Source organism: Hyla sarda, chromosome 8, assembly GCF_029499605.1.
Source record: "Hyla sarda isolate aHylSar1 chromosome 8, aHylSar1.hap1, whole genome shotgun sequence".
In the NCBI taxonomy this organism is placed as follows: domain Eukaryota; kingdom Metazoa; phylum Chordata; class Amphibia; order Anura; family Hylidae; genus Hyla; species Hyla sarda.
The window spans coordinates 71321808-71348196 of NC_079196.1; the positions used below are offsets into that span (position 1 = coordinate 71321808).

The 26389-nt window shown below is 43.1% G+C and overlaps 1 protein-coding gene across 5 annotated transcripts in view; it reads right to left on the bottom strand.

Moving 5' to 3' along the window:
* Positions 1–2300: 2300 nt before the first annotated feature.
* The window catches only part of USP40 (ubiquitin specific peptidase 40), an 81783-nt gene continuing 57694 nt past the window's right edge, over positions 2301–26389 (bottom strand). For all 5 annotated transcript variants that reach the window (XM_056536519.1, XM_056536517.1, XM_056536520.1 and 2 more), the window contains 17 exons: positions 26038–26357; positions 25807–25930; positions 22613–22670; positions 22450–22500; positions 21983–22071; positions 19950–20036; positions 16120–16156; positions 12887–12954; positions 10402–10476; positions 10237–10321; positions 8272–8366; positions 8018–8136; positions 7381–7452; positions 7083–7293; positions 6760–6855; positions 6575–6669; positions 2301–4218 (listed from right to left, as the gene is read on the bottom strand). In XM_056536519.1, coding sequence (XP_056392494.1) covers positions 4131–4218; positions 6575–6669; positions 6760–6855; positions 7083–7293; positions 7381–7452; positions 8018–8136; positions 8272–8366; positions 10237–10321; positions 10402–10476; positions 12887–12954; positions 16120–16156; positions 19950–20036; positions 21983–22071; positions 22450–22500; positions 22613–22670; positions 25807–25930; positions 26038–26357 — 1770 coding nt within the window. In that variant the 3' untranslated portion in view covers positions 2301–4130. The remainder of the gene's footprint in view (positions 4219–6574; positions 6670–6759; positions 6856–7082; positions 7294–7380; positions 7453–8017; positions 8137–8271; positions 8367–10236; positions 10322–10401; positions 10477–12886; positions 12955–16119; positions 16157–19949; positions 20037–21982; positions 22072–22449; positions 22501–22612; positions 22671–25806; positions 25931–26037; positions 26358–26389) is intronic.

A 26389-nucleotide genomic window follows, 5' to 3' on the forward strand; every position in this document is an offset into this window, starting at 1 on the left:
TCTTCATATTAACAATATAAATAGGTTTTCTTCATGTCTCAGAATATGACACACCTCAAATATATGTATCCAGAGTGCAGAGTAACCAGGGAGGATCCAGAAGATGACAATTATGTTCCTCGGGGGTTGTCCCACTGTAAGCATTATTGACAAATCAATTGGCTGCAGAGGGTACATGTCCTGTCAACACATTGGTAGAGCTGGGTGACCAGAGACCAGCGGGCAACTTCAGCACAAGAGCAGAAGGGGAAGGGTAAAGTGAATTTCCTGCAGTGAGGAGAGAGGCAGAAGAGAAATGCCCAGTTGAGGACTTCTCCCTGCTCCTTCTAGCTCTTTTTGGATGACATGGTGACTTTTTTTTTAAATGACAGTAACACTGTAACTGAAACTTAGGTATACACTGTTCAATAAATAAAAGTTTTAACAGGGTGCGTTTACACGTGCATATTTTGCTGCAGATTTTCTTCAGTAGGTTTTCTGCAGATTTTCTAATGGTTAATAAATAAAATCTGCAGCAGAAAATCAGCAGAAAAATATGCATATATGAATATACCCTTAGGGTATACATACATACTGTATCCTGTGTATATTTGATGAACAGAATAAGAAGCTGCAGATTTGAAGCCGTGTTCAGTCATTTCATTTTGTTTACATTGAAATCTGCAAATATGTACAGGATCTGCTGCATATTGGGGGAGATTTATCAAACTGTGTGAGAGAAAAAAATGGAAGGATTTCCCTACAGCAACCAATCGCAGCTCAGCTAACGAGCTGTGGTAAAGTGAAAGCTGAGCTGTGATTGGTTGCTGTGGGGAAATCCCTCCACTTTTTCTCTCACACAGTTTGATAAATCTCCCTCATTGTGTTCAGCTAATTGGGCTACCCATTAACTTCAATAGGTAGCAAAATCAGCTGCAGAAAATATGCAGCAGATCCTGTACGTGTGAGGGTACTCTAAAGGGGGAAACTCCTTTAATGCTGTCACTGTTTCTATGTATACAAATGCCATGGTATCCTGTGTCCTTATAGATAATGTTATTATACAGAAGAAAAAACACCTGGTCATTGATATAGTAAGCTTACCCAAAGTGTGTATGGATCTTTATTGATAGTATGTTTTCGGGTCCCACGTAGCGCAAAATGTGCTGTGCAGCAGGAAATACAGTGGCTGCCCTGTGTGCTCAGTGAGATTTAGGGGCGGGGATGCGCGTCAAAGTCACGCCGGGTAGCCTTGTGTGTATGCTGATTTTGCGGAGCGCGAAATACACTGCGTAAGCGATACGTGGGACCACACCCTTATAGTGTATTCTTATGTAGAGCTGTACTCACACTGTGGGGGAGATTGATCAAAACCTGTGCAGAGGAAGAGTGGTGCAGTTACCCATAGCAACCAATCAGATCGCTTCTTTCATTTTCCACAGGCCTCTAAAGAGGCCTGTGGAAAATGAAAGAAGCAATCTGATTGGTTGCTATGGGCAACTGCACGACTCTTCCTCTGCACGGGTTTTGATCAATCTCCCTCACAGAGTCTGTACAGAGCTTATCTATGGAGGTCAGTTATGATGTTAAAGTGTAGCTGTCCTCAACAAAAACTTTTTATATAATGTAGATAATACCATTATATGTATATTTGTAATATACATTGGTTAAAAAATTTGTATATTTATGGGTGAAAAAATGCTGTCCCTGCAGCTATTGTCTGTGAGGAGTCCAAATACAGGAGGTGAGGGTATGACAATCAGGGCTCTGGCTTGTCAATCATCCTCATGTGTGAGCCCATAGCAAGTCACAGAGCCTCACACTGCACAGAGCCCTGCTTGTCCACCATCACTTCCTGTATTTGGACTCCTCATAGAGACACACAGGCAATGGCTGCAGGGATAAAAATATACATATTTTTGAACCAATGTATATTACAAATATACTTCTAATGGTATTATCTACACTATATAAAAAGTTTTTGTTGATGATAGGTACACTTTAAAGGTGTCCCTCTGCTGGGACCCTAGTGATCAGCTGTAATTTGTGGGGGAATCTGTCAGTAAGTGTTCAATTTCCCTGCAGCGCCACCACAGGGTAAATTTTACATTACACAGTTCACATTCAAATAAATGAGTTGTCTGTGTAAAGCAGGACAGATCAGGGAATGTGTCACCAATATAATATAATATAATATATATATATATATATATATATATATATATATATATATATATATATTTTTTTTTTTTTTTTTTTTTAGAGATAAAAATATTTTTTTTTTTACATTTTTATATATTTATGGAAAAATCTGCTGAAAAGAGAAGAGGATCATCATTAATCCAAATGTTGTCTGGACATAACAATGCCTAGCAATGACTAATGAAAAAAATAAATAAAAATTAACAAAATTAAGAAATTATTTCTAACCAAGAAAATACTCAAATAGTATAGTATAATGAGGTTCACAAGAGGAAATGCTGAACTTACATATTATGATCAGTGCTATTTCTTGTATCAAACCCTCAACACATAAATAATCCAATGTTTTTTGATTGCTTCATTTTAATTTTTCCGTAATTTTTTGTGCGCTCAGTGGGGTGCAGAGAGTGTTTACATAGGATCACAATCTGACAAACACAGGATATTATGGCAAAGTCACTCCTGCAGCAGGGTGGAAGGGACACAACAGGTAAAGGCACATTAAGGGGATTGACTTATAAAACCGTTATAGATCTGATACTCTGTAAAAGAAAACTTACCTTACACAACTCTGATACCTATCCCAGCAACCAGAACTCCAAAATTACATGTGTTTTATAAGCCCTTAAAATTCTGTCTTATAAAAGACTACGCTTTACTATGATCATTCCCTCATTTTATAACAGCAGCTTATTCCCTCAGTAATCGGTACCACAATGAAAGGCATCATATCTAGTGGCTATACTAAATACGAGCTGATGAATTCAGTGATGTGCTTTTCTGTTTACCCAAGAGCAGCAACCGGACAAGAACTGTTAGGCCATGTTCATACAGTGGAATGTCTGTGCGCAATTCTGCAGGAATATTCCGCAAAGACATTCCCTGATTTCAATGGGATTCTGCTGCACTGTTCACATGGTTCGCATGGAAATCCTGTCTCCAGTGTCTGCAAAAAATAGACTTGTCAATTCTTTTTGCAGATTTCGCCCAAGTGGTCCTAGCGCCCGCTGGACTGTTCAAATGCGCAGAATGTCCGCACGTGTTTTCCATGCAGACATTCCGCACAAATTAGACCATGTGAACATGGCCTTAAAGGGGTACTCTGCTCCTCAGCGTTTGGAACAACCCCCCTCCCATAGACTTGCATTGACGTCATGAGGGCGTGGGGCTATGATGTCATGAGCTCCCGAGGCTGGCTCCAGTGTTAGGAACAGTTTGTTCCAAACGCTGAGCAGCGGAGTGACCCTTTAAAGAGTTACTGTCATTTACATAGACATTTGACATCTTGTCCAGACATGTCAAAGGTTTAGATTGCACCAGGTCTCAATCCTGTGATTGTAAGTTATAACTATGTGAAGAGAGTTTTACTCCCACTCCAACTGATGCACTCCATTAGTGTCTTTAGCAGTGTTTCCTAACCGATGTGCCACCAGCTGTTGCAAAACTAAAACTCCCAGCATGCCAGTACAACCTTCGGGTGTCCGGGCATCTTAGGGGTGTAGTTTTGCAACAGCTGGAGGCCCAGGAAACAATGGTCTATAGAATTAGCCGGGTCAGTTGACCAGGGAGTGAAGTGCGCTGCCACTCACTTCACCCAGTTCTAAGTCACTATTGCAGCAGGTCCCTGGATGGCATGACAAAAGTTTATATAAACAATAGTAATGTTTTAAAAGTGATCTGCAGGAGATAAATGAGAAAAGAGAAGGCACGTTCACAAAAAAATAAAAAATAAAATTATATATATGTCCCTGACGGTCTGCAGAGGAGGCCTGTGACAAGCACGGTAATACAGCAAAGTGGAGAGGGTGCAGCACCTGATTCCTGACCTCCAGGGAAAGAGAGAGACCTAGATATCACACTGCCTTCCAGTGACAGTATATATGCTCATCCCTGAGAAAAACAGAAACATATCCCAGACTGTACGCTCCATCCACTGGAGCAAGTCTTTGTTATCTGAATACTCCCACTCTGATGGATAGAGATGTTTCAGTCTTCCGTACACTTGGACGCACTTTCTCGTTGCAAAGCGCTGGAGAACTATGAAAATAGAAAGGATATTGTGAGAACGGGAATAAGGAAAAGGATGGCAAAGCAGTTTTTTTTTTTTTTTTTTTGTACCAAATGTTTATTTATTTATTTTTTGTAAAATTGGAAAAGGGCATATTTTATAGTCACATTTAAGAAATGTGAGTATTATTGGGTACACTGCAGACAAGACAAAAAACATGAAAAAAGTAACAAAACTGACCAGGCCAGTAAATTCACAGAACAAAACAAAGAATAAAGTGGGTAGAGATGAGCGAACTTACAGTAAATTCGATTCGTCACAAACTTCTCGGCTCGGCAGTTGATGACTTATCCTGCATAAATGAGTTCAGCTTTCAGGTGCTCCCGTGGGCTGGAAAAGGTGGATACAGTCCTAGGAGACTCTTTCCTAGAAATGTATCCACCTTTTCCTGCCCACCGGAGCACCTGAAAGCTGAACTAATTTATGCAGGATAAGTCATCAACTGCCGAGCCGAGAAGTTCGTGACAAATCGAATTTACTGTAAGTTCGCTCATCTCTAAAAGTGGGTTCATGCATCTCAATAGAGTGACATAGAATACCTGAGATCTGGACAATAGGAGGAATACAACTAGGGCTCCCATACCATGTTTTTTTTTATTGCATCGCATTATACAGTGTGATCGGTGCTCCACTGATACAGACAGCCTTGCTAAGCCGGAGTCAGGTAATGGGACCCTCCGCCAATATTTTAGCTCATCGGACCAATGAGTTCCCTAAGGCATTGATCACGATATCTAAAGGATTAATGATGGGGAGTGGCGGGATCGCTGCTTCCGATCATTAGCAGTCAGTGTCCGGCTACTGAAAGTAGCAGACAAACATTGCATATGAAGCAAGTGCAGCTCCAGCGCACGCTTCCATCACTTAAAGTGTACCTTTCGTCAACAAAAACTTTTTATATAATGTAGATTATACCAATATATGTATATATGCAATATACATTGGTTACAAAATGTGTATATTTTGGGTGAAAAAGTGTATCACTGCAGCTATTGCCTGTGTGTCTCTGTGAGGAGTCCAAATACAGGAGATGAGGGTAGGACAAGCAGGGCTCTGTGCAGGCTCCTGGCTTGTCAATCATCCTATTGTGTGAGCCCATAGCAAGTCACAGAGCCTCAGTGTACGCTCTGTACACTGAGGCTCTGTGACTTGCTATGGGCTCACACAATAGGATGATTGACAAGCCAGGAGCCTGCACAGAGCCCTGCTTGTCCTACCCTCATCTCCTGTATTTGGACTCCTCACAGAGACACACAGTGTACAGAGCCCCGCTTTTCCTCAGTGCACAGAGCCCCGCTTGTCCTCAGTGTACAGAGCCCCGCTTGTCCTCAGTGTACAGAGCCCCGCTTGTCCTCAGTGTACAGAGCCCCGCTTGTCCTCAGTGTACAGAGCCCCGCTTGTCCTCAGTGTACAGAGCCCCGCTTGTCCTCAGTGTACAGAGCCCCGCTTGTCCTCAGTGCACAGAGCCCCGCTTGTCCTCAGTGCACAGAGCCCCGCTTGTCCTCAGTGCACAGAGCCCCGCTTGTCCTCAGTGCACAGAGCCCTGCTTGTCCTCAGTGCACAGAGCCCTGCTTGTCCTCAGTGCACAGAGCCCTGCTTGTCCTCAGTGCACAGAGCCCTGCTTGTCCACCCTAACTTCCTGTATTTGGACTCCTCAATGACACACAGGCAATAGCTGCAGGGACAAAAATATACATTTTTTTTTAACCAATGTATATTACAAATATACATATAATGGAATAATCTACATTGTTTAAAAAGTTTTTGTTGATGACCGATACACTAACGCTTCAGGGCATACATTTATGTCCTTGTGCGCTAAGTCCCAGACGGCAAGGGGGTACATTTATGCCCTATGTCGTCTAGGGGTTTATCCCACGTGTCTGACCGGGGCCCCAGTTCTCCATTTAGAGTGTCATACTGCTGCTCAGCCAATCACTGACCGAGGTGTGACATTGCTGCTGCTAGTTATCGACCAAGTGGTGGTATGACACACTGGACCCTGACGTCATTCTGTCTTTCAATCTGAGCCCAAGCACCACACTTTCTCTCAGAAGGAGAATTGCAGCCGGGGACTGGAGCAGGACACCGGAGGCACCATGAGAGAAATGGAGGTAAGTAGAGATAGATTTTTTTATATATTGTATAATGGGCATTGTTGTAACGCACCTCCTTCCGTATAACCCCTTTAATATTTGCATAAATATATGTTTTATTTATTTTAAACTTCTTGTCTTTTAAGGTTTGGAGATGGCAGGTTTGGAGATGGCAGACATTTTGGATCACTTGGGTAGCCCATCTCCCCCCCACAAATGCATCGTTTACCTCTTCTTTTTGCTTTCTGCAATCTGTCTTTGCTTTTCCTTAGCTATAAAATCAGCTTCTGAGCTGAAGTCCATTCTGTCATCCAATAAGAGGTTCTGTCAAAAAGATAAATAAAAATGTATATTTTTTAGAACCCCTCCTATATCATTACACATAAAAACAGTTTGATCTTAACTGCAACCTACCTTAACCCCAATAATGTCCCCATTTTTTAAGTAATACGGCGCCCCCTGAAGGTTATCTGATTTCTTTTTCTTCTTTTTCTTGGAAACCTGCTGCGTCTGTAGGATTAAAACATTTTACATACATAAATGTCGACTTTATCACAACAAGAACAGAATGGCTCTTTATTATAGGGATAGATCTTGGGAAGTGAGGAAGCATTATTTTTAATAGATTTGTATTGGTTATATTGTAGATTATATTAATGGGTTGAGTGGGCAATTATGTGAAAGCCAGGATGATATAAACTTAAATCATCTTAAACACATCTTACCCGTATACTTACCCAGCTGGATATTGGAAGCCATTCATATTTATCTGGAAAGTACTTTGCAATCTCAACTTTGTCTACAGGCAAAGAGCAATGGGTGGCGATGGTCTGACGCAACGCAGATGCCGTGCATCCATGAGAGATATTCCAAGCAATGTCCACAGATGGGAAGTATCGACATTCCCCTGGAACAGAAAGCTGAATCCGCAAAAGCATATCTTGAGGTCTAAATGATAAGGAAATCTGAGAATTTGTTGTGTGCTCTTGAAATCATTTCAAATTACATGCCACAACTGTTTAGTTCCATACACACCCTAGAATCTCCTCCACCTGTAGTGGCTCCACACAAAGTGTTGTGTTAGTGTTGACCCCCAGTTTGAAGTCACTGAAAAAATAAAGTAATATTAATATGATTCATACTCAGAAGGGCTATTTTGATCTCAAACATTTAAAGGAGAATAGGGGATAAATTTTAAATTGGGGGGGGGGGGGGCGGGGGCAACTGCTGGGACCCCCCAGGATCTTCTGAACGTGCCCCCTGCTCTTCCCAGTAACGAAGCATGCTGACCCTCACATCAAGCATCGACTGACACGCCCCCTATATATATATATATATATATATATATATATATATATATATATATATGTCTATGGGAGAGCTGTTCGACTATCTCCGGCTCTACCATAAACATATATGGAGGGGTGTGTCGGCCGCAGCTTGGTGCAGGAGGACTTTTATTAGATGGACTGGAGGTAACACATCTGCGCTGTTGCTCCATTCTTTGTTTATGCAAAGCACCAGAGATAGCTGAGCACTGTACTTGGCTATCTCTTGCACCTCCCAGGTTTTTGTGGTTTGAACCAATATAAAAAGGCAAACAGAACACACATGCTTATACACCTTTAGTAGAGAAGTTGCTTTATGTTCTAAAAATGCCCTCATAGGTCACCTGATTTGCAAATGATTTAACCGTAGCAATTTTCCCAACCGTTTGTTGTCCAAGGTCCAGATACGAAGGTGCTCAGGAGAGGGAATTCCAAGAGCATCAAAAACTGTTAATGTCATGATCTGAACACAGAAGGAAATAATAAAAATGGATGAACATCTGCAAACCAAAGAAGAAAACAAGTAGAAAATAGGACATATTTATTTTGTTATTGCAATGCTTCAATACACAAGTGTTGGTTTTCGATGTGTAGCTACCTGCAATTTAAGATCTTGTAGCGAAGCATCTTTGGATATCTCTATGTGGCACACAAAGCAGAGGTCGGACTCTGCATCTTCCTGAAGAGAATTATCTGTGAAAGACAGAGAAAGAAGAATGTGAATTACTGATTATGAGTAAGGTTGTTCTCTACAGAAAGATAAGTAGTAAAAGTATCTTAGGTAGTGGCCCAAATGGTGTCACAAAATAATTTTATGTGTGCTTTGCCACGGAAAGTTGGCATTAATATGAATGCGTTTCATTCCGTAATGAAACATAGGATTTCAACTGGTTGAATCAGATCATTAAAGTACAATCAGCATAAATAGAATAGTGGACGTGTATAAAATGTAAAAAGGCCACATTTACATATTTTTGGGGGGATTAGATCACCTTCCCCCTATTGGAACTTATTTGCTCCATCTAGTAATATTGCTTTTGAAAAATCTGGCATAAATTATTCAGAAATGTTCATGGTAAAGGAACCTTAGGGTATATACATATGGCAACGATTTGAACAGCTCTCAGAGGAACTAAATTGTTATATTGGACAGCTCATCGAGTATAAAAAGTGCACCAAAGCCAGAAATGGAGGGTTAAGAAGTAGTGAATGCTTGGCTAATTGAAAGATAGCTAAATGTATACAGTGATCCCTCAACTTACAATGGCCTCAACATACAATAGTTTCAACATACAATGATCTTTTTTGGACCATTGTAACTTGAAACCAGACTCAACATATAATGGTACGGACAGTCCATATCTGCAAAACGTGTCAATGGCCGGAAGGACTGACCAATCAGAATGGGCATTTACACCTGTACTACTGAAGTGCATGCACTGACTGTCTAGTAGCGCCCCCTACAGTACAGGGAGGTATTACATGTTCTGTACTACTCTCTACCTGTGCCATGGTTAGCTGCTCCTTTGGATACCAGGTAAGGGCGGCTACATTTTGAAGAAGCTCCTGTCCTCTATATAGAATAGTCTTTCCCAACCAAGGTGCCTCCAGCTGTTGCAAAACTACAACTTCCAGCATGCCTGGACAGCCTTTGGCTGTCCAGGCATGCTGGGAGTTGTAGTTTTGCAACACTGGAGGCTCCCTGCTTGGGAAACACTGACATAGACAGTGATTTACAGCTCCCAGCAGATCTTTCTTACTTTTATATGTAAGGATTTGCTTTATCTGTATTAGTTATCTACTTATTTTTCTTTAATCCTCACTTTTTCCTATTTTTGGATGACATTTTGGGATTTCAAAACCAATTGCACGGTTTTTATAGAGTTATGGTCTCAACATACGATTGTCTCAACATACAATGGCCGTCCTGGAACCAATTAATATTGTAACTTGAGGAACCACTGTATAAATTACTTGCGGAAAACAATCTTGGCGAAATCAGGCGGCACAAACTTTCATGGCCACTAACTTTTTAATACAATTTGTATAACGATGGGCTTCATTTGCTTTTTTTTTTTTTTTTTTTATAAAACATATCTGCCACAATCCGTTTCATAGTCACAAACAATGGAGCCTAAATATATATATTTTTTTGATAATGCACTGACAATAAATATAAAGAGAATTAGGTAGAGATAAAATAGTTGCCTTTGAAACTCTGTATGCAGCCTCCCAAGCTTTGAGATGGACTATTGGAAGAGGACATTTGGGGAGATTTCGCACTGTGTGTGTGCTAGCCACAACCTTTCTTAAAATTAATAACTAAAAATATTGCTGGTATTAGTTTGCGACATTTGGAGTCCTCTGCGACAAAATTTGCGACATTCGGAGAAAAGTCGCACATGATAAATTTACAACCACTGCAAAGTCAAAAGGACAAAATCGTTCAAGTAAACACGTTTGCCAAGTAGCAATTTCCTAATCCTGAACAACCCTTTTAAGTGCTGCTGGTATTTTAGAACCTGGAACAAAATCCCTTTTCTAAGACCAAAGAAAGCCATACCTCCAGATGTGGTGACATGAGAGGTGACATGGTTAACAGAACTTGTCCTGGGACAGTACAACCATATTGGTAACCTCAGGAAGCCCTGTGAGAATGATTAGGAAATTGAGAATAGGAAATTTCATATCAGTATCAATATGGATTATAGAAGACAAAATCCCTGACCTTGGGTGGAAGTTTTCCTTCTGTTAAAACAAAAATGTCTCCCGATTGTATTTTTAGATCTTTCAGTGAAGAGTCCTGAAAATGCATAAAAAGGGGATAAATTTATCATTACAGCTTAGATAAAAAAACAAAGAATAAAAAATACTCCATCAAAAGATACTCTGGCTCTTTACGTTTTAATCTGACTGCTTAACCCCTTAAGGATACAGCCAATTTTATTTTTGAATTTTTTTGTTTTCTCCTCCTTGCCTTCTAAAAATCATAACTCTTCCATCCACAGACCCATGTGAGGGCTTGTTTTTTGCAAGACCAATTGTCCTTCATATAGACATCACTCATTTTACCATAAAATGTATGGTGCAACGTACGTCCTGGTGTGTTAAAGGAGAAGTATCATGGAAGAAAACTTACCCACTGTCCGAAGGATAGGGGGATAAGTTTTAGATGACGGGAGGTCCGAGTGCTGGGGCCCCCTGCGATCTCCTGTTTGGAGCCCAGGCTCTCCTTCACAGCGACATGTCATGACCCCGCCGTCACGCTCCCTCCCATAGGCAGTTTTTGAGCTGGGAGCATGGCGTGCAGCTCAGAGGTGGGTACCGAATGCAAGATTGCAGGGGTCCCCAGTGGCGGGACCCCAGCGGTCAGACATCTTATCCCCTATCCTTTGGATAGGGGATAAGATGTCTTAGGGCCGGAGTACTCCGATTAAACCTGGCAATAGATACACATGGCTTCATGCATTTCATGTTGGCAGAACAGAAATGTTAATTCTACAGTTTGTTGGGTGCGGTGATATCAATTTAATTTTTTTTTTTTTTTTAACCCATAATAAAGAATTTTGTAGACTTTTTTTTTCTAGTTCTTCTATGAGACTTGAACATGAAAATCCAATTTCCCAATTGTTTCTATAATAGTTTGCAGTATCGCTACACTGCAATGCATTATGGCTGTCAATACTTCCCTGAAAGGCAGCCTTGTGTACAAGGCAGACATTATTCGACCCCCATTGCCAGAACAACCCAACGGCATTCTGCGAACATACCAGCATGGCTGTTTCTTGCAACCACCCACTCACACAAAGACCTAAACGGGTACTCTGGTGGAATGTTTTTTTATCAAATTAACTGGTGCCAGAAAGTTAAACAGATTTGTAAATTACTTCTATAAAAAAAAATCTTAATCCAGTACTTATCAGCTGCTGTATACTACAGAGGAAGTTGAGTAGTTTTTTTTCTGTCTGACCACAGTGCTCTCTGCTGACACCTCTGTCCATGTCAGGGACTGTCTGGAGCAGAAGAGTTTGCTATGGGGATTTGCTCCTACTCTGGACAGTTCCTGACGTGGATAGAGGTGTCAGCAGAGATCACTGTGGTCAGACAGAAAATAACAATAACTTCCTCTGTAGGATACAGCAGCTGATAAATACTGGAAGGATTAAGATTTTTTTTAAATAAAAGTAATTTACAAATCTGTTTAACTTTCCACAGCCAGTTGATATGAAAAAAATAGTTTCCCATCGAAGTACCCCTTTGAAGCGTACCAAATCCCCCCCCCCCCCCCCAAAAAAAAAAAAAAAAAAAAAATCTGTTATATGTTGCTCATCCGGATCAAGCACATCTAAGATGTACAATTCATGCACATCTAATTTTTATGTGTCTACCACCTATATTTCTCTCAGAATTACCTTTATTTACTTGCCATCATTGCTCAGTAAGGTTTCTGTCTGTGCAGAGGCATGGGGAATGTCCCTCTCTTCTCCTCACTGTGAGGACTCCTCCCTCACTCTGCTGCTGTTCTCTGCAGAGAGGGCTCTCTGACAGCTCTGGACCTGCCTGCAGCCCTGTCAATCACTTATGGTGGTCATGACCTGTCGATGACCACTGGACACTGCAGGACTGGTATGTGTTCGAGGAGGCATGTGGTCCCTAGTGGCCACTTTTTTCACTGTTTTTTTCAGTATGAAATGCTGAAAATTTTCTGATGAAAGCAATTGCAAAACATATTGTTTTTTCATGCTTTATAACATATCAAAAGTTATTGTATCTGACAGTGCCCATTTAAGTTATGGGACTGAAAGTGGATACAGGGGTATAGTGGTACATTTATGGCACATTCATGCTCCAGGAGGTACATAACAAGTGTAGATTGTGGGGGTACATTCTTTACGCTACTTCCATTAAAGTCAATATGCAAACTGTGTAAAACAGCAGCCCCAGCTGTTTCCGGACCTCTTGGAGGTGTAAATAGGTTGGAAAGGTACAGACAGTCCTTGTTTCCAGAAGGAATACCCCTTTAAATGCATTTCTTATTTCTGTGTCTCCACTCGGTATGGTTGAGAATACATCAAGACAGTCAGTATACATGGAGGATATGAAGCAATGGACCATGACAAAAAACTGACAAATGATTATAATAAACGTACAACAAGATCTAAAAACAAGATGATGACAATGTATAAAATGGAAACAATATTTGGTGACGTTACCTCTTCAGTCACAGCATCTCCAGCTTCATAACACCAGTCCATCTTCCTTAGATGCCAGCCTGCATCACCTAGCAAAAAAAAAAAAAAAGGCTCAAATAAATCCAAATCTTTTCACGTCTGAAAATCCGGCTTTTCCAAACTGCATCATGGTTCGGAAATTACTCCTATTATTACATAAGGGAATGTATAACCAGACTGTGAAACAATACCACACAGTCACTATAAAGTACAAATAAAAAAAACTCTATTCAAATGTGTTTGAATCAAAAGTAATACAGTGAAGCTCAATCAATAGAACAGGTAAGAGTCAAGGTTACGGACAAGGCCTATACCCACAGCCTGTACAGAATGACACAAGGTAAGAAAAAGGAAGGTGTCCTCTAGGTTGTGATCAAAGGGAGGAAATGTAAATAGGTACTATAATAATACATTTATTAATAATTATAAATCTGTATAAAATGGTATGGTATGTCTGGGGGTCAACATGTCAATGGTTAAAGATAGATCACAACCAGGCAGATAAAACACATGAATCAAATAAAAGTAGGCTGATAAAATATGCAAATTCAGATGTTCTATCAGCTTACAATACATGAATACAAATAAAAGTATCTGTCTGGTTGTGTTCTATCTTTAATCGTCAGGGCCTCACAGCAAATCCTGACACATTTTATAAAGATTTATGATTACTAATTAATTTAACCACTTTCGGTGAACTGTTTAATTCACTCATTATGCCCATGCTGCCACAATGAAAATAATAAACTCACTTGACTTTCGCTCCTTCTCGATGCCACTGGCATCGCTGTGTTTTCCTCCGTTGTGGACTAACTACTGCTTTTGGGGCCCAGATAGAAGGTGAGACCTGGGCTCAATACATCACAGTGCCGCTCAGCATATTTGTTAACCGAGGCTGGACATAACTGCAGCTGGTGATTAGCTAAGCCGCAGTGTGACGTGTCCGGTCCCAAAAGCAGGAAGAAGACAAAACTGAAGGATGGGACGTCAATACCAGCGAGACAGGGGGAGCGTCAGAAGGCCAGTCAAAGTTTATTATTTTAATAGCGGTAGCCTAGGCATAATGGGCAAATAAAAAATGTTGCTGTACCCCTTTTATGACACAGCCTATTTTGGCCTTATGGACAAAGGCCCATTTTTCTAATGCAAGCTGTCTCACCAAGAGCTAATAATGTTAAAGCTTTAAGTTAGAAAAGAACTTATAAATTTTGGTCAATACAAAAAAAAATTAGAAATTTGTAAAAAAAAATAAAAATAAATAAACTCCAAAATGAGGAATTAGCATTTTTCGAAACTTGACTTTCCCGGATTTAAAGAAACATAGTCATTCCACACAAATTATTAAATAATTTACTGCTTTTTGTTGGCATCTCTTGTGTATAATAATGTCCTTTTACTTTTTAGGACGTCAGAAATGAAAATCCAAAATCAATTTTTTAAAAAGACCAGTTTCTTTCTAAAGTGGATTTAAGAGGCCTGGATGCTAAAAAAAAACCCTCATATCACCCCATTTTAAAAACCTGCACCACTCAAGCAGTTCACAACAGAATTAACCTCCCTAGCGGTATGATTCCGTCTGGAAATTTGTACCAAAAGCGGTACAATTTTTTGCATTGAAATTCCACATCTCCCCCCCCCGTCACATTCCCCCCTCCCTTGTCACATTTCCCCCTCCTTGTCACATTCCCCCCCCCTGTCACATTCCCCCCCCCCTTGTTGCATTCTCCCCCCCTGTCACATTCTCCCCCCTTGTTACACTCTCCCCCCGTCACATTCATCCCCCCGTCACATTCCCCCCCCTTGTTACATTCTCCCCCCCCTTGTTACATTCTCCCCCCTCCATGTTACATTCCACTCCCCCCCCCCTGTCACATCCCCCCTTTGTCACATTCCTCCCCCGTCACATTCCCCCCTCTTGTCACATTCCCCCCTATGTCACATTCTCCCCTATGTCACATTCCCCCCTATGTCACATTCCCCCCTCCCCCCCCCCTTTGTTACATTCTCCCCTGTGTCACATTCCCCCCTCTGTCACCTTTTCTTGTCCTGCAGCAAATACACTAGGTTTGCCGGCAGATTTCAAACCTAATGTATTTGCTGCAGAACAAGCCCTTTCCCCTTCAGCCAATCACAGGCTTTACACCACTGCGGCCTGTGATTGGCTGAAAAGGGAAAGGTCCTGTAAGATGAATAGAGCAGGGACCAGAGCGCACAGAGGGGAACGACATCTGCAGGGACCGGGATTAGGTAAGCAAAAGGTTTTTTTATTTTCTTCCTTTTTACTTTTACACTTAGTTCAGGGTTTTTCTACCAGGGGGCCTCCAGCTGTTGTGAAACTACTGCTCCCAGCATGCTGAGAGTTGTAGTTTTGCAACATCTGGAGGCCCCCTGGTTGAGAACCACTGACTTTTAGTATATGTCTTTACCTGCTCTGGCCGACCCCCGCCACGGGAGCCGACCCGAGCAGATAATCACATATTTTCCCGGGGGCTGCATCACTACATCGCAAAAAGCAAAAATCGCGATTCGATTGCTTTTGCGATATACTGTGCAGCCCGCACAGCAACTCTGCAATTCTACCCCGAGCGTGACTCGGGGTTACCGCTTCTAGCAGCGAAAATTAACCCCGAGTCACGCTCGGGAATACCGCTAGGCTGGTTAAGAAACTTTGTTAACCCTTTAGTGTGTCCTATGATATGCAGCTTCATACTGCTCTCCTTGCTTTCTGCTTTGAAGAGGAAAGAAAGAGAAAAGCATCACAAGAAAAAGAGGCTGAAAATGCATCACAAAGTGTACACTCTATAGTGCGAGCTGGGGGACAGAAGTTCTAGGACACTATCCATTTGTATATAGAACTCAGAACCAGTTCAGTGAGATGAGACTCTGTCCCCTCTGTCTCTGCAAAGTCAGAGGCATCATAGGAAATGTAGGCTGCATTAGGAGGGCCATACCAGATGTAAAGAAAAAAAACAAGATGGCAGACAACCCAAGGTATACACAAGGGCAATCATTATGACATTATGTATTAATAATACCCTATTCTGCACTATATAGGAACACAAATAACCTAATATATAGAATTTGGGTTAATGTGATAATGTAGCAGTGCCACACAACAGGTGATGCACATCATGCTGTGAGTTAGGGATGAATCTTGATGTAGCATATGCAAGTGCCATTTTTATGGCAAATTTACCCAAACATTTTTTTCTCACCTGGTAAGCCAGCTTTCTGGAGCATTTGATCCAAGCACTGAAACAAACACAAGTAGTAAGATATCCAATTCTGTGAACCATACCACTCTTGTAAAAGGACAAAACTATTTTAAGTAAATATTCTAAATAAACGTTAAATAAATAAAAATAGATGACACTCAGTAGAACAGATTTTCCTATATATGAATGACTGGTGCAAGAGTGTATAGAAATCAGTATGTAGTGGTGCGTACTATAGATGTTGAACAGTCACAACAAGTAGATTTTTTATACTTACTGTAAAATATCTTCTCGGAGGATCCATTGGGGACACAGGAACTGTGGGTATATCTTGCTGCCACTAGGAGGCTGATACTAGGCATTAACAAAAAAGAAGTCGGCCCCTCCTGGCAGGATATACCCCGCCCACTGACTCTGAGCTAATCAGTTTAGTCCCAAACCAGTGGGAGGTAACTGACAAATCACTACAGAGAGTCCGAAGAAAACCCAGACAAAAAATCCACCGAACAAACCCACAGACAGGAAATTGACTCTCAGGTTAACAAACTAATAGCCAACAGGTGGGATCTGTGTCCCCCAATGGATCCTCCGAGAAAGCGATTTTACAGTAAGTATAAAAAAAAAATCAACTTTTTCTCGTTCGGCTCCATTGGGGGGGGGGGACACAGGAACCGTGGGACGTACCAAAGCAGTCCCCGGGGTGGGAAAGCAGAACCCAGCCAGAGAATCAGGCGGATGGCAATGCCACCGCCGCCTGCAACACTTTATGCCCAAAACTGGCATCAGCAGACACAGAAGTGTGCACTTGGTAGAACTTGGTGAACCTGTGCACGGATGACCAAGTGGCCGCCTAACACACCTGCAGGGCCGAAGCTCTGTTGAAAACAAGAAAAGGAAAAAAGAAGGGGGAGAAGGAATTGCGCCCCTAGTGAAGTACGTTCATGAAGACGTATGGGTGGTGGTCAAGAGCATTACTCACCAAGTGGGGTTGTACTAAGAGCACAATACCTCCGCTGGCTATATACAATATCCAGGCCTGCAGCCATGGTCCTCTGGGATCAACTCGTTCTCCCAGTGTAGATAGGTAGGAAAAAATTACCGTCTTTGGCATTGGTCTGCTGCAGTTGTTAGGACTCCGACATTTGATGTGGTAGTTTAAAAAGGTTTTATTATATAAAACACAGTAAACACGTTTCTGGCCCGAAGACCTGTTGAAGACCACCCGGAAAGGGGCCTCCCCTTAGAACGATAGCCCTCCGATATGGCAGACCGGATCCACCGGGATATGGTCACCTTAGAAGCTGGAAGCCCCTTGTACCGGCCTTCCGGAATGAAGGACAGCGAATCAGAGCGCCGAAAAGAAGAGGTGGCCGAGAGATAAACACGCAGAACTCTGATCACGTCCAAGTTGTGGAGAGAGTGCTCCTTAGTGTGAGACATAGCCAGGAAGAAGGAGGGCAGGATGATATCCTCGTTCAGATGAAAAGAGGAGTCACCTTTGGCAGAAAAGATGGCACCGGCCAAAGCACAGCCTTGTCCCGGTGAAGGACAAGAAAAGGGAGTTGGCAGGAGAGAGACGCCAATTCCGACACCCGCCAGATGGAGGTCACAGCAATGAGAAAAGACAGGAAGCTGAGAGAGATCTCCCGAAGTGGTTCAAATGGGGCGCCTTGCAAAACACTGAGAACCAAATTGAGGTCTAAGGGCAGAGTAGGAGACCTTTAAGGAGGGTCCTTGTGTGCCACACCATGAAAGAAGGTACGAACATGAGGATCATAAGCCAGGGAGCGTTGAAAAAAAGAATGGAAAGCGCTGACACCTAAAACTTGAGGGAACGAAGTGCCAAACGCTTTTCCAGCCCCGACTGCAGAAAGGAAAGCAGGTTTAGCAAGGAAAAAACAACGGGAGACAGGGAGCGGGTCTCGCACCACTGAAAATAGGCATGCCAGGTCCTGTGATAAATCCTGGCAGAGGACGGTTTACGTGCCCGAAACATGGTGCGAATGACCCGAGGAGAGAAACCACAAGCCCTCAGCACTGCGGTTTCAACCGCCATGCTGTCAAACGCAGCAGCAGTGAATTGGGGTGGCAGAGAGGACCTTGAAGGAGAAGGTTTGGCCAATCTGGGAGCTGCATGGGAATGTCCACCACAAGACGAAGCACGTCGGCGAACCACGGGCGCTGGGGCCAATCCGGCGCCACCAGAATTGCTGAGACGCCTTCCGCCTTCAGCTTCCTCACTACATTGGGCAGGAGGGGAAGCAGAGGGAAGAGGTAAGGGAGGGCGAACTGTGACCAGGGAACGGCCAACGCGTCCACAGATAGATCCAGAGGATCGCAGGATTTTGCCACGAAGACGGGAACCTAACGGTTTAGGCGGAACGCAAAGAGGTCCACGGCCGGGTCCCCCAACGTTCGCAAATTGCTGCGAACACCTCCGGGTGGAGAGACCACTCCCCGGGGTCTGGCGAGGAGCGACTCAGAAAGTCCGCTTCCCAATTGTCCACCCCCAGAATGTGGATCACCGCTATGGAGGGAACCTGGCTTTCCACACAGACAAGAATCCTTGTCACCTCTGCCCTTGCTGTGAGGCTGCGAGTGCCCCCTAGGCGATTGATATAAGCCACAGCCGAGGCGTTGTCTGTTTGGACCTGAATCGGACGACCCCGGAGTATCAACTCCCAGAGTCCGAAGCTCGAGGATGATGATGGGGAGACTGGCTTCCTGGGGGGACCAACGGCCCTGAACCGTCCGGTCCTGAAAGGGAGTGAGAGCGGCATGGAGACATCCCATCGGGTGAGGAGTCAGAGTAAATGACCCTGGGGTGCTTGTAAGAGCGTCAGCGGCCAGAGGCTGAACGAGCCTCCTGGAAGTGAGGACGCAAAGAGGAATACATCAAGGCAGTAGCCACCTCCCTGGAAACTTGAGCCAGATCAGAGATCGTCTGGGAGAGTGAGGACACCCAAACGAGGGGAGGGTCAGTGACCACACGCTCCAGAGAGCCATCCTGGGCGGAAGGCACAGGAGGGCTGGGATGTGAAGCGGAGAGGGAAGAACATTTGGACTCAGCCGAACCACCTGGCATTTTAGTTTTACAGCCTGTGTAAGAATTGTAAGTGACTAAGGCAGCCACCGCCTGTCTGGGGGGGCTCGGACATGGATAAGAACCCAACAGATAGGTCAGCCAACCCAGAGAAAAAAGGAACAAGCTTACCCAGGTTCCTGAGTCCTGTAGCAGCTGGAACAGCAGTGCAGGTGGGGGTCCCTTGCATAGGTGAAAGTCCCGTGCGGAGGTGGAGGTCCCTTGAGAGAAAGAGAACCCTTGTCCAGAAGCTGTGGAACAGCAGCGGGCAGGAACAGCAGCAGTTTTCATGGATAGCAGAGTGCAGGAACAGCAGCGTGAGATCCCTGTAGAGAGCAGCTGGAGGAACAGCATGTGCAGTGGCCAGGACTGAAGAGGAAGGAGCACGTGACAGCAAGGGATCAGCCCCCCCCCCTTCCCCACGGGGAGTGCATAGCCTCCCATAGGTAGAAAGGCCAAGAGGGAGGAGACCTGTGACCCCTGCAGGGGATTGGATGTGACTAAGGAAGAGGGGATGGAAAGCCTTGGTGCGCGAGAATAGTGGGTGGAGCTACCCACCAGAGGAGCTCCAGACCTGCGTCTACCTCCTACTGACATTAAGCTAAAACTGATTAGCTCTAGTGGCAGAAAAATATACCCACGGTTCCTGTGTCCCCCAATGAGAAATGTCTTTTTTTGATCTACTATTTTTCTACCAATGAAGCAATGCATAATAACAGCTATTCATCTCATAGGTGTAGAACTGTACCTCATTTACAGTCAGTGTTTCATCCAGGATAATTTCTTGCTCTTGTCCTTCCTGGAGATCAGTGCCAAGAATAAAAGACAGGAAGACCTGTGGATGTATACAAATTGAAAGATGTTGACATTGTTCACAACTATATTTCCAATGCATTATCATTCACAAGAGACTTTAAGCTTTTGTCCACTGTAAAGACAAATTTTAAGTTACCAGCGGCTGGGGGCTCCATAAGACCTACTTAAAAAGATGAGAGAGGCCTGTAATTTTCATCATAGGTATGATCTCATATGAGAGATATAATGAGAAAAAAAAATCCATAAAATCACATTGTTTGATTTTTAAAGAATTTAATTGCAAATGATGGTGGAAAATAAGTATTTGGTCGACAACAAAAGTTCATCACAATACTTTGTTATATTTCCTTTGTTGGCAATAAAAGAGGTGAAACGTTTTCTGTAAGACTTCACAAGGTTTTCACACATTGTTGTTGGTATTTTGGCCTATTCCTCCATACAGATCTCCTCTAGAGCAGTGATGTTTTGGGGCTGTAGCTGGGCAACACAGACTTTCAACTCCCTCCAAAGGTTTTCTATGGGGTTGAGATCTGGAGACTGGCAAGGCCACTCCAGGACCTTGAAATGCTTCTTATGAAGCCACTCCTTCATTGCCCAGGCGGTGTGTTTGGGATCATTGTCATGCTGAAAGATCCAGCACGTTTCATCTTCAAAGGCCTTGCAGATAGAAGGAGGTTTTCACTCAAAATCTCATGATACATAACCCCATTGATTCTTTCCTTTACACGGATCAGTCATCCTGGTCCCTTTGCTGAAAAACAGCTCCAAAGCATGATGTTTTCACCCCCATGCTTCACATGGTGATCTTTGGATGCAACTCAGCATTCTTTCTCCTCCAAACATGACGAGTTGAGTTTTTACCAAAAAGTTCTACTTTGGTTTCATCTGACCGTATGACATTCTCCCAATCCTCTTCTGGATCCTCAAAATGCTCTCTAGCAAATTTCAGATGGGCCCGGACATGTACTGGCTTAAGCAGGGGGACATGTCTGGCAATGCATGATTTAAGTCCCTGGCAGCGTAGTGTGTTACTGATGGTAGTCTTTGTTACTTTGGTCTCAGCTCTCTGCAGGTCATGCACTAGGTCCCCCTCGTGTGGTTCTGGGATCTTTGCTCACCGTTCTTGTGATCATTTTGACACCACAGGGTGAGATCTTGCGTGGAGCCCCAGACCGAGGGAGATTATCAGATGTCTTGTATGTCTTCCATTTTCTAATAATTGCTCCCACAGTTCAGTTGATTTCTTCACACCAAGCTGCTTGCCTATTGCAGATTCAGTCTTCCTAGCCTGGTGCATGTCTACAATTTTGTTTCTGGTGTCCTTCGACAGCTCTTTGGTCTTGGCCATAGAGGAGTTTGGAGTGTGACTGTTTGAGGTAGTGGACAGGTGTCTTTTATACTGATAAGTTCAAAAAGGTGCCATTAATACAGGAAATGAGTGGAGGACAGAGGAGACTCTTAAAGAAGAAGTTACAGGTCTGTGAGAGACAGAAATCTTGCTTGTTTGTGGGTGACCAAATAATTATTTTACCAAGGAATTTACCAATTAATTCATTAGAATTCCTACAATGTGATTTCCTGTATTCTTTCCCCCCAATCTGTCTCTCATAGTTGAGGTATACCTATGATGAAAATTACAGGCCTCTCTCATCTTTTTAAGTGGGAGAACTTGCACAATTGGTGGCTGACTAAATACTTTTTTCCCCCTACAGTATGCACAAAGTACTACAATTCCATTAAACTAAAAGGGCCATACGCCTTTATACCAAAATCAGTTCAGCCAACTGTCTAGGGTGTATAGCGGCCTTCCAACTCCCCACCCAAAGATGATCTCTGTGGAGAGAAGGGTTGGGAGTTCTAGATTTTTGCCACCTGACACTTTTGTTCTGAGAGGGATAAACTGGCGTCAGAGTAGTCTGGCTGTGGCTTACCACTCCCTTCCCCCTCCCACTCTTTTATACATACCTCTGAGGTACCAGGTGCTCTGCCTCTGCACAGACCCAAAATGCTCCCAGCTTTAATGTCAGCCCCCTGCACAGTAACATGCTCAGGAACTGGGGGTAAAAAAGAGACATGGGGTTACTGAGCTATAGATAGAAAATGACAGCTTTACTAGTGACCACAGGACAAAACATGTGAATTAAATAGGTTTTAAATGTAACATCCTCCTCGCAGACTATTTCCCTACAGCTATTTTGTCCAACATTCACAGTCCTACTTCTACTATTCTCAAACATTACAGATAACTATTTAGAGGTTTTCTGTGAATTAAAAAAAAAAAAAAAAAAGCAAAACTACTTTGTTTTCGACTTCCACCTCTGTCCATATCACATTTGACTCCTAGAATATTTGCCGTTTTGTGTTGTAAACAATTAGATGTTTCAAGTCATTCGGACCAATGAGCAGTTTGCATGCTTAATCATACATCTTACCTGGAGGAAACAGCTTTCCGCTTTTATGCACAGGTCTCAGGCAGGTGTCACCTAATATACAAAAAGAAAATCCAATCAGTATAAACCTTTATTTTATAAAAGAAAACCCAGGTTTATATACAATAAGAGCAAATAATCTGTCAAACAGAACTGAATCACTTACCGCAATCCCCTGGCAGCTCAAGCGTTTCGGCTGCTTTTTTCCGGATACTTAATATTGTCTGGAAACAGAAGATAGAAAAATGGGTAAGTGACTTTTCCAAACATTCTTTCCCTTTTACCAAACTTTAGATTGAAAGCACTCATATTAAGTGACCCAAAAGATTTGTGAACCACAATTCTTACATGTCATCTTAACTCTTTCTTGGCTGACAGCAAGCCTTCTGACTGCCCCTTACATATTTCTGCTCTGAGCTGGCAACCACTTATCTTCCATGATAACAACAAATTGGGCAGATGAAATCAAACATGCCTTATTTCTTTGCCATTTGCCGTCGGGTAGGGGGTGGCCTCCACACACATCACACATGAGAAAGTTGTCCTGTTCCAGCAAAATGAACACAATCGGCTTCTCATCGAATGTGTTTAGGCCCCTGACAAGGGTATTAGAAAATGTATCCCCTATCCACAGGATATGGAATAAGTGTCCGACTGGTGGGGCACCCCGCAGTCTCAGAATCGGGCCCAGATTCTTTGTTTTGAATTGAGCAGCAAGTCATGAATGTGCACCGATGCTCTATTCATTGTCTATGCTGCTGTCAGGGATAAGTGAATCCTGGGGATAAGTGTTCTAACTTAGAGTACCCCTTAAAGGTAGATGAATCTAACTTAATATCAGTCCTAAGCAGGACATTAATATCAGTCCTTAATCAGGACATTAAAATTGACGCCAAGATATTAGCTTCCCGGATATCTCGGGTGCTTCCAAACTTAATATCCACGGAGCAATCCGGTTTTGTGGCAGGCCGGCAGGCCTCTAACACCAGAAAATTGCTTAATGTATTGGATCGTCTGGAGCGTTCTGGGGAGCCGCCGGTGCTTCTGGCGTTGGATGCCGAGAAGGCGTTTGACCGCCTCCGGTGGTCTTATGCCTTCCCGGCCCTTGCAAGAATGGGATTTGATGGTCGAATACTGGCGGCCGTTGGGTCCCTTTACTCTCGCCCTTCTGCCAGGGTGCTGGCTAACGGCGCCTTGTCAGATGTCTTTCAGATCACAAACGGATCTAGGCAGGGGTGCACGCTATCGCCACTTATATACATTCTATCCATGGAGCCGTTGGCACAGGCCATCCGCCAACATCCAGCTATATCAGGGATAGTGATTGGAGGCAAAAAACATGTGATCTCACTTTACGCGGTTGATGTTATTCTAATTCTCGCTAACCCCAGTGTCTCCATACCCGCGGTCATGGATACAATTTCTACATTTGGCGATATATCATACTATCTCCTTAATGCCAATAAAACTCAGGCATTGGCAGTTAACATGCCTCAAAGGCTCTTACTACCTCTCCAAGCTAGGTACGCGTTCGATTGGAAAAAATCTTCCCTTCGCTATTTAGGCATACAACTCTCTTTCCCACACAAATCTCTATATTCTGACAATTACGCTCCGCTATTGACCCACATCAGGTGTGAAGCAGAAACACTATAAAAAACGGACACATCCTGGGTGGGTAGGGTGGCGGCTTTCAAAATGTTTCTCTTGCCCAAATTTCTTTATTTATTCCGAACTTTACCTATTACTTTGCCTAAGTCTTTTTTCACTCAAGCTCATAAAATATTAACATACTACATATGGGCGGGTGGGCGCCCCAGGCTCTCTATGAATATTCTCACCAGGACCAAGCAGTCAGGAGGCCTGGGATCTCCTAACCTACATTATTACTATATAGCCACTTTGGTGTCAGCGTTGCGGCAGTGGTGGCTTGACCCTGCGGATTCTCTGTGGGTAGATTTGGAAAACCAAATGATGCTTCCCTTCCGGGTGAGAGACCTCCTATTCCTTCCTTACTGGGATGTGCCCACTCCCCCTATGCCTAATCACCTGGTGAAAGTCTCATACGCAGCATGGGTTCAATACATCTACATGGGTTCAATACACCGAATAGCGGCATGCCCTGCCAGGACTTACCTCTTACATGTGTACAAAGTTGCATCCCAGATATAGACCTGGCGGGATGGCGAGAGGTATGACACATGTCCGTCATTTATATGCGGACAGTTCCCTAGCCCCCTTCCTGTCCCTCACTACCACCTTCCACATACCTCAGCAAGATTTCTACAAATACCTACAAATCCGCCACTTTCTCCAAGGCCTGACCAGGACAGGGACCCCCCGGGATGCCTCAGCTCTTAAGTTATTGGCATCCTCACTCAGGGGATTGAAACCATTATACCTTAGACTTTTACAGGACAACGTTTTTACTAAATCACACCCCTTACGGATGTGGGAGAGGGAGTTGGGGTTCATAAGCAACTAAGAGGAATGGCATAAAGCATTTAATCTTACGAGCAGAGCTTTTCAATGTTCGTCACATTTAGAGTCAGCCTGCAATAATGTCTTACGATGGTACTACACCCCTGACAAACTTTGTGTGATGTACCCAGAAGCCTCAGATCGTTGCTGGAGAAACTGTGGTTCCAGGGGCACTTTAACCCATATTTTATGAACCTGCCCCTTGATACAGCCATTCTGGTCCGATTGCAAACGGCTTCTACAGGACCTTTTCGGTAGACATATTCCCTGGTCACCACAATCAATTCTACTTTTTCTTAATCTGGAAGGCTTGCCGAGAGACACTCAGGATTTATTTTGCATAATTTGTATATTAGCTAAGATCGTGATAGTGAGTAACTGGAAATCGCAGAGTCTCCCTAATATAGATACATTATTACAAAAAATAAACACAACCTTTGCAAACGAAAAAATCATAGCTAGAGGTACTGACAGAATGCTTAAATTTGCTACCAGATGGAGACACTGGTCTTTGTCGACGTATTGCACGGATAGATCTTAGCACACACACAGTACTTCCATAACTCAATGTCCTTCGCACCCTCAGAAATATCCCCATTCACTAGAGCTACAATCCTATCCGTACTAACCAAACTACTAAAAGTATTTTTATCTGTGACTAACGGGCAGTGCACAGGATTGGAAGGGTATCCAACATAGATTGCATAATGATGACCGAATGTAACCATTGCTATTACTATGTGCAAACTCTACTGTAGTGACATGTTTTATGTTTCTGGGTTGGTCATGTTGACCACTATTCGTTGTATTATTTGAAAATGTTCAATAAACATTATTTACAAAAAAAAAAAAAAGAATATAAAAGTCTTTCATACTTACAGAACCTGGATCTGCAGGAATTTTAACAAGTCTCTTCTCAGATCCGGAACTGTACCAGTCCTGAACTTGGATGTAGTTAACATTCAGGTACACAGCATTCTCTTTTCCAGCAAGGCCCATTTCCCTAGAATACAAAGTAATTTTATATGACAACCATAGTAGGTAAAGAGTATTTTCCTATGAGTCAGAAATGTGAATGCGTATTTAACATTATAATCAGTGAGATCTTACCCCTCTTCATGTGAATTTAGCAGTAGTAGGGAGCTTCCATCTCTAAGGCCCAACATTTTGAGGGTTTTGCTCATATCTTCCATGGTGAAGGCACTCCAGCCCTCACTGGTTTCTGAGGAAGGGGAGCACAATAAGGACTCTTTTGAGGGGCTACCAGCTAATGTCTGCTGCAGGTCTCCCAACTGAAAGTTGGATGGGAAAACTCTTTGACTTTCTGAGTATTTCTGGGCGCCACCGTTGCCTTTGGCTTTACATGGATGCATGATTGTTAGAAGAAGAGGAGCGCAGTCAGGACCACTCTGCACACACAGACCTCCAACCTGCATTGCAAATAAGTGGAGTTTTTAGTAGT